The following is an 8,064-nucleotide window of genomic DNA, read 5'->3' as shown; positions in this document are numbered from 1 at the left end:
AGAGGTGATAACGTAATGTCCCAAAGGCTATCCACGCCATTCAAAGCCTGCTAAATAATGCATGTACAAGTCGACCATCTGCGCAATGGACTGATTTATTGTGTCTAAAGCGTGAGGTCGGGAACTAGCTCGACAGGCAATACTAGTAGAAATATATAGATAATATATCTGCACATCATATCATCTTTATAATATATCTAATGTATTGATCAAGAGTGTGCATGTCACACACGTTCACGCCTACCATTGACTAGAAAGACAGTGTGTTTTGGTCTGAGAAGGCCACCTTTTCAATATACACTATTCTTTGTAAGGCCATGTTGATTTGATTATATGGATGACATCCTCCGGGAACCCCAAAATTGATGCGCGCGTGCGAATAAAAAAAAAGGTTTGCAAAAAAAAAGTTGTTTCCATTATGAAATCTACGTGGTCATGAGGGCTGAACAAATGGGACAGAATATGGTTTGGCGAATAATCTAGTCTTCAAGTTCATTTCTTTACAATTTCGTTTGATTTTGGCAATTCTACGACATTGGTATGGGTTTTTTGTAACTTACGGTATATTTTTGTTCATTTTGCAACTGTTTTGTACGATTTACAGTATGGTTGAAAACGTTTTTTTTTGAAACGGCCGAAAATTCATGCGCGCGCGGATGTCATCCATATAATCAAATAAACATGGCCTAACGTTCAAAAAATATCATGAATATTCATGATATTGTCTCATGACCTCTCATGAACGTGGTTTGGCTCACCAGAGAAGTTAGAACGTCCTTGATCACCCTTTGTCGTCATCTATAGGTAGCTTCAGTGGAAGACTGCCCACTAGGTAGCCTCTGAGCTTTTTCAGCCTGCCTTTAGTTTTCTGAGGGCCGCAGGTCACATTTCTTATTCGCAGTATGCGTTTTTACTAGAAGTCGCCAGATGGCGCACGTGAGCGTGACACCTTGACCCTTTTCACCCCAAAGCATCATGGCGGCAGTTGTGACTTTCCTTCGCAGACTTTCGACAATAACACCGTTGGTTTGTCGTTAAACTTCGTTGTTGTATGCAGATTTCATAGACTAAGGATGCAAGTATAGGTGTCATTGATGAAATTTTAAGTTAAAGGCAATGATTTTTCTTGGAATCTACAAAAAAGGCGCAACGTTAAAACATTACATCTGCTTGGAGATTTAACATAGCAAAATAACTCAGCAGAAGTCAATATTCTCATATACTAGCAATCAAACGTTTTTGTTATGGTTTTATGTTTTTATCTTAAACTCTGAACACAGAAGAAGGGCGTTTTGCAGAGATATCCAACCTGCATCAGAACAATGTCAGGAGCAGTTCCACAGGTGAGTTAGAATATTGCCCTTCAGGCAAACAGAGATGGCAAACCTCACATTAGATCCTCATGTTATGACACATCCTCTGCTGTACAGTACTATTGTGTGGGGACTGAAAGTGTCACAAACTATTATGGGTCTGCTATCTCCAACAGCCTCGTTTAGGGCTGTGTACCTGAAAGCAAGGAGATTATACATGTAAGAACGTTAACCATGTTATATAACCATGCTAAAAAGTAACATCAGGTACAGGTACAGAGGTTTAGGTACAGGTCCCAATATCCACCTGTACCTGAACAATTTGACAAAGTAGTATTTCGTCTTCAACTATCCTATATATGCATAGGAAACCTGTGGTTTGAGGAGCATCTGAAAGCAAAGATGGTGCTGATTTCAATACAAATACTGTTTTCCCCTTTTTATCAGAGCATAATTTTAGGTTTGATAAGAATAATACATTTTCAATAACACAGTATGTCAAAAAAGCTATATACACAGGTCTGCAGGTGAGTGTAACATTGATTCTATTCGTTCATATCTTCTTTCCTGAGAGAACTGGTCTAAAAGTAAAGGATTATACTTTTCACCTTGTTTTCTCTGCAGGGAGTCAGTGAGAGACTCTGGAGTCTTGGAAAACTGAACCATGTCGCCATCGCTGTTCCAAATTTAGGTACATTTTTTTAGACATTCATGTCCTCAGAATCAGAAAGGTGTCCTGCACACAACATGCTCAGTGCCAGAATAGATCTGTGAGTGTGTAAATACTGTAACACACCCTCAGGGCTGCTAGGGGGTAATTTTCTAACCTTGAAAGAGAAATCAATAAATCAGTCATGAAGTCTGCAATGGGGGGTCTTTCCTAAACTTCTCTCCATGCAAGGGAGAGTGCAAATCATGACTGTCCTGTTTGCTGATACAAGTGCAACTCTCTAACTGTTGTTTTCATAACTGTCCCATTCACTTGACCAAACAAGGCTTGCAAACAGGTGGTGGGAGGTGATTACAATGTGTATTTCAAATTCTGTAAATCACCTCTCATCACTGGTGAATGTTTGCTAAATATTTAATGGACAGACCGTCCAACATATGGGTTAGAAGAAGTATCTGATTTTGTTTTTGTTTCTATACCATTGACAGTGTGTGTATAGGAAGCTTGACTATTTGTCTTGGAAGTTTGTAAAGATTCCTTTCGTCCTGATGTAGAAAATGCAACAGCCCTGTACAGAGATGTCATGGGAGCCAAAGTAAGCGAGGTTACGGTACGTATGTCATCATTTTTACTTACAGCGGGTGACAATTTGTGACTTAATGGTTGCAAAAAGGGAAAAGTGTAGACAACCAGTTTTAGGGTGAAATTTTCACTAAACCTTAGACAACAATCTGGAGAACAGAAAAGGAATCATAAAAGTGCCTCGAAATCACTTGTGGTGTTGCCCTAGTCCGTGTGACAGAAACTCTTGCTGTTCGGTCCCATAACACTAGCACCTTCTCTACTGAGTTTGTGAACACAGATCTCTAACCATTGACAGAACTATATAACTCTCCCATTGCTTCTGTTGCCATATGTAACAAGTCTGATCCTAGACTAGCAGCTTGTAAGAGTATCATGTACTGAAATACTGTGTCTTTCATACGAATTATAGCCATTGCCAGAACATGGTGTATACACAGTCTTTGTTGAGCTGGGAAACACAAAACTGGAGGTACGAGACATATTTCTGAACCTCATTTTATATTTTCTATGTGTTATATTTTCAATTCCAGATTTAAACTTGGTATGATAGTCAGTAGGTCTTCTAAAAGATTACTGGTATGTTTTAACACAAGCCACACTCAAGTCTGATATTACACTATTGTCACTTATGACGATTGCCATTTCAGTTACTTCATCCTCTTGGGGAAAAAAGTCCCATTGAAGGGTTTTTGAAGAAGAATGCTGCTGGAGGAATTCATCATATTTGTATTGAGGTGAGTTTTGTTTAAAAAGAACACTTTCAAGCATACCACACCACCTATGTACATAAGCACAAGTTACAGGTACATGTAAGTTAGGGCCAAAGTAATACAGTGTAGGTTTGATCCAATCACATGCCCCTAATAAGTGTGAAGGGTTCTTTAATTACCATGCTTCAGGTTTGGCTTTCCTCAAACACAGGATCTCCTCTTTTATCAAAGCTTTATACCAAAGCTAGGTGCTAATTTTGACCTGAGCAAATGGGTAACTTGGAAATAAAGCACCTTTTGAAAGGGCCCAAAGTTTGGACATCGAACCGAGGGCTTTAGATTCTAAGTCAATTGCCATAGCCACAAGGCCATTATATCAAATCAGCCCTGTTAATAAATACATGTACATGTCCATTATCATGATTATAATGTTCTTGATAACTACAGGTTGATAACATCACAGAAGCAGTGAAACAGCTGACGTCCAGTCACATTCGTGCCCTGAACCCTGAGCCAAAGATCGGAGCCCACGGGAAGCCTGTGGTGTTCCTACATCCTAAAGACTGTAATGGTGTTCTGCTGGAACTGGAGGAGGCGTAGACACAGTGGTGTGAAGATTTAAGGAATATCACACATGTGGCACATTAAACACTGGTGTTGTATTGAATCTTGTTAAATTGTGTTTTTTGATTCTTTAAAAACAAGGTAAAAGGTAATGGTCCCATAACCTTCACTCAAAGCAGCAGAGGCTTTACTTCTGTGACTCCCCTGCGAAAATTTAATGTCACATCAAAACCTGTTCCCCAGGAAATACAGTTGTGCAATTATTGAAAGACTTTCTGAGTTATCCTAATATAGTAAAATGACTCCACTCCTGATGTGTCGCCAAAAACCCAATGGGTTTTACTGATTAACTCTGTCTATGACCTAGACAAAGGTAGTGATGTATAAGTGCTAAGTGTATTTATACAATGTTATGTAAGTGTTTGAGGTGAGTGTGAAGATGTGTGTATTACATTGCATTTATTAGTTTATATATGTCAGAGTCGCAGTCAGTGAACAATTTTTTCTAAACAGAAACATCTGTTGCTTTCTGATAGATGTCATTGTCAAGGTCATAATCACATGACCACATACCACTCTCCTATTGGCCAAATCTCTAATTTTGATTGACAGTTCAGAAGAGTCTTAAAAGACATGCTAGCATTGACTTCCTATGTAATGATGCTGTGGTGGGGGTTTAGAGAGCAGCTGTTTCCTAGCATTTCACCTGCATAAGATATACATACAATATGCTTCTTTAAACCTCCAATTCTGCCCTCTTACGACGCGATGACGCGATTGTTGACCGTGGGAACAACACAGGTTTTTTTGAGGCTCACTGACAGCGCATTTGGCACCTAAACTCAGTCGGTTGTCTTCAGTGACATCCAATATAAAACGACAAAACGTTTGCCGCCTGTGCTTTCGTGTGTTGGAAGATGGTCACAATAGTCTGTTTGCACCTCTCTTTCTTCCGAATGTAAACGTAATAACGCATCACTTACGCACATTGTGAGGAGGTAGATCAACAAGGAAACAGTAGCTCAGAGGACCGCTGTCGCCAACGCTACGCCGTTGCTATAAAATATTTCTGCTCTTGTAAGGTACAAGACATCGTTTGAACCACAAGTTTAAGAAAGCAGTGGTGGGAAATCGAGCTTTCCTCGTCTGTCGTGCCTGTAAAGCGTGGTGAAACATATAGAGAAGGACGCGTGAAAATGGGGGTAAAGAAGTTGCTGCTTCTGTGCTTGCTGTTCGTGATTTACCTGCTACTGGGTGGGTGTGTGTTCCACTACTTGGAGAGCGAGGAAGAAGAGAGGCTAAGACAACAGGTATTCCGGCTTCAAGAAAGCGTGTCTGGAGAAGACAAAGAAGACCTCCAGCACATCTGTACCCCTGTGGATGCGGTAAACTTGACGGAGCTGGAGCCATCTGAAGGAGTGCTGGGTGTAACCTGCTGCGTCCCGCCTGACAAATTAGACGCCATAGAGACTACTGTCAGGAAAAGGGTCAAGCGGAGACTTGCAGAGTTGGATCAGAAAAGTAGAGAAAATAAAACCTGCATCCGACTAGAAGAAACGCCGATCATGAGCTTGTCCGGAGACGAACTGGACGCCATCATTGACGTCGTCCTCCTGGCGGTCAGCCGCGGGCTGGACCCGAGAAGCACGGAGGAGAACAACTCCCCGCCGAAGTGGAGTTTTTCCGGAGCCTGCAGCTTTTCCGTGACGGTGGTTACAACCATAGGGTACGGTAACCTGGCGCCATACACGGAGGGAGGCCAGGCGTTCTGCGTGGCGTACGGAACTTTCGGCATCCCTCTGACGGCTGTTCTACTGGCCAAGATAGCTCAGGGTTTGGGCGGGCTTGCTGTACGAATCGCCGACAAAATCAGACGGTCCAGACCACAGTGGAACCCCAAGGTTATCCGCAACATTGTCAACACCTGCTTCGTAACGTTGGGTTTGTGTGTGTTCCTGATACTACCCGCACTGACAGTTTCGCTCATAGAGGGTTGGAACTACCTGAGATCTCTTTACTTCATGTTCGTGTCTCTCAGCACCATCGGGTTTGGAGACTACGTTGCGGCCAGCCAGAGGGACGTCAAATACTCGGCGGTGTACCAGATCACCATATCCGCCTGGATATTGTGCGGGCTCGCTTTCCTGGCCTTGGTCTTCGACCTCATCACGGGCGGCATCGAGAAGGTTAGTGGGAAGGTAGAGAGCAAGGAGGCGGACACCGACGAGACCACCACCGAGAATGACGATGAGACGACCCGGGGGGAGATCTTCACTGCATGTGTCTGTAAGGAGGCCAAGCAACGATCAGGGAACGCCAGTGAGCTTAGCGCCAAAGAAGAGGAGGACAACGATATCGACGAGATTGTTTTGAAAACAACCTCTGCCGTGGCCATGGACGGTAAAAATCACCCCAAAGGTAAAAACGTCCGTGTGAAACCAGGGTACTTTGGTTTAAACACTTCAAAGTCAAGTTGAAACGCCACCGTTAATGAACTATAGAATCGTGAAGTAGGCGTGCACGCAAGGAATGTGTATGTCATAAAAGTGGAGATATACATGTATAAGAATAAATGGTTCATACTAGTACTCGTTTCTGTGCTTAGCACTCAGCACTAAACCGAGTATGGAAGTTGAATCCACCACTTCAAGTGGGCTAGCCCCTGCTGCATGCTGTGCTTGCAAAATTGTGCGACCCAAGGGCTATAGAAACGGAGATGGGATTGGCACCGCCCCATACACCGAAAGTTTTAGGGAGGATTTTAACTTCAGTGTTGCATACCGAGCTAGGGACGACTGCGTGTGCGAGATGTCGGCTAGCTTGAGGAATGCTATGAATCCCCTCTACTATATGCTTCAGTGTTGCATACTCTATGATACTTCATTACTACGTTACTATATATAATAGTGTACCCACTAATAGTACTATAGTGGGTTTGTATCACACAGGACCCAATCCTACCCTCACGCGCGCGTTTCCGGAAAGTCAGGCATGAGAAGTGACTTGACGATGATCGGAGCGTTGTCAGTGTTGAGTCGCTTTTCTTGTATTGAATGGAAAGCCTGTATCTAAACACACAGATGGCAACTATTTTGTGGCCTTGTGTACTTCTGGTACTGCTTACTTATGTACAAAACAGCTCTTGATTTGCACTTCGTGGAGTAGCCATAACGTCTCAGTTTCCGCCACACCTGGCGTTGTTACCTTTATTCCTACGCCTTGTTTATTTCTAATCTGGCACTTGGCACCAGTTTTGTTGTGATAACACTGGTTCTTGTACTTTCTGACACATTTTAGACAACCGTGATTTATCAACCTAACTACGAATAGTGCAGCTACATAGCCCTGTCACTGCACCGTTTGAATAAAGTCATCCCTAATGTTGTTGATTAGTTGTTTTATCGGTTGGTTCAATCAATTATATAGTTCCATGGCCAGTTGATAAAATTTTTAACGAATCTTTTCTTTTGTCTATGTCAGACTTGCTTAGTATCGCTTTGCGTGTGGGTCAATATGCCCTATCTTGTAACGTTCAAAAGATGAGAATAAATATTCGCTAGATTTTTTTCCATAAAGAGACAGGAAAGAAAGCAAATGTCTTACACAGACTTTTGGGATTATGTTCTTTTTTTTTTAATCTCTCAAAGCAGACGGACATTTGTCCTACGACGGGTCTACTTGTATGTTTAAAACATGTGGTGCTGAACGCCATCCACACACGGATATAGCGTTACGCTTCTGTCCCTGGCGGTGAACACCATTCACACAAAGCTAAACATATCTGTCCTTAGTGCTGAAAAACATCCACGCAAAGGTAAACGCACCTGTCCTTGGTGCTGAACACCATCCGCACAGTACACACGTGGAAAATTCAGCTCTGTTATGAAAGAAAAGGTTGACGATGATCGGCTCTGTCGTAGCTTCGGCAAAATCCCTCCACGTACCCAAACGCACGTGCACGCACACACGCACGCGAACACACAAACACAAACAAACAAACAAACAAACAAACACACACACAGACACGATCGTGTGACGAATTTGGCAGCGCCTTAGCCCGTTCGGTCGTTCAGTCTTGATGTGAAAAGCGTGGGTAACGACAAGTGTTCCTGACAGACATGAGTACAAACACTGGCTGTTGGGCTGGACTTGTGTAACCGCTGTGTGTGAGGGAGGTGACAGGTGTACCGTTAGGAAATCATTGATTTTTCTCTGATAAAAG

At 42.7% G+C, this 8,064-nt stretch overlaps 2 protein-coding genes across 3 annotated transcripts; both read left to right on the top strand.

Annotated features, from left to right (window-relative positions):
* Positions 1 to 924: 924 nt before the first annotated feature.
* On the top strand, positions 925 to 3,945 carry LOC109469659 (methylmalonyl-CoA epimerase, mitochondrial-like). 2 transcript variants are annotated; one of them, XM_019768194.1, is made up of 7 exons: positions 925 to 1,026; positions 1,281 to 1,343; positions 1,938 to 2,004; positions 2,538 to 2,593; positions 2,978 to 3,037; positions 3,216 to 3,302; positions 3,726 to 3,945. In XM_019768194.1, exons 1-7 carry the CDS (start codon positions 976 to 978, stop codon positions 3,876 to 3,878), a joined length of 537 nt encoding a protein of 178 aa, XP_019623753.1. In that variant the 5' UTR covers positions 925 to 975; the 3' UTR covers positions 3,879 to 3,945. The 2 variants fall into 2 exon arrangements, with proteins under 2 accessions (XP_019623753.1, XP_019623754.1); XM_019768195.1 differs by having other exon boundaries at positions 939 to 1,026; positions 1,284 to 1,343.
* A 1,088-nt stretch (positions 3,946 to 5,033) lies between these two features.
* LOC109469644 (potassium channel subfamily K member 10-like) lies at positions 5,034 to 6,319 on the top strand. Its single transcript, XM_019768178.1, has one exon. It carries the CDS (start codon positions 5,039 to 5,041, stop codon positions 6,317 to 6,319), a length of 1,281 nt encoding a protein of 426 aa, XP_019623737.1. The 5' UTR covers positions 5,034 to 5,038.
* The last annotated feature ends 1,745 nt before the right edge of the window (positions 6,320 to 8,064 follow it).

Source organism: Branchiostoma belcheri, unplaced genomic scaffold, assembly GCF_001625305.1.
Source record: "Branchiostoma belcheri isolate BF01 breed outbred unplaced genomic scaffold, Haploidv18h27 scaffold21, whole genome shotgun sequence".
Classification (NCBI taxonomy): Eukaryota; Metazoa; Chordata; class Leptocardii; order Amphioxiformes; family Branchiostomatidae; genus Branchiostoma; species Branchiostoma belcheri.
Note: the sequence above shows the minus strand (reverse complement) of the source record. Positions and strands in the feature narration are given on the sequence as shown.

Coding starts and splice junctions, on each gene's coding strand:
- LOC109469644 (XM_019768178.1), top strand. CDS start 5,039: ATGGGGGTAAAGAAGTTGCTGCTTCTGTGCTTGCTGTTCGTGATTTAC.
- LOC109469659 (XM_019768194.1), top strand. CDS start 976: ATGGCGGCAGTTGTGACTTTCCTTCGCAGACTTTCGACAATAACACCG. Junction 1,344..1,937: donor TGTCAGGAGCAGTTCCACAG/GTGAGTTAGAAT, acceptor TTTTCTCTGCAG/GGAGTCAGTGAGAGACTCTG. Junction 2,005..2,537: donor CATCGCTGTTCCAAATTTAG/GTACATTTTTTT, acceptor GTCCTGATGTAG/AAAATGCAACAGCCCTGTAC.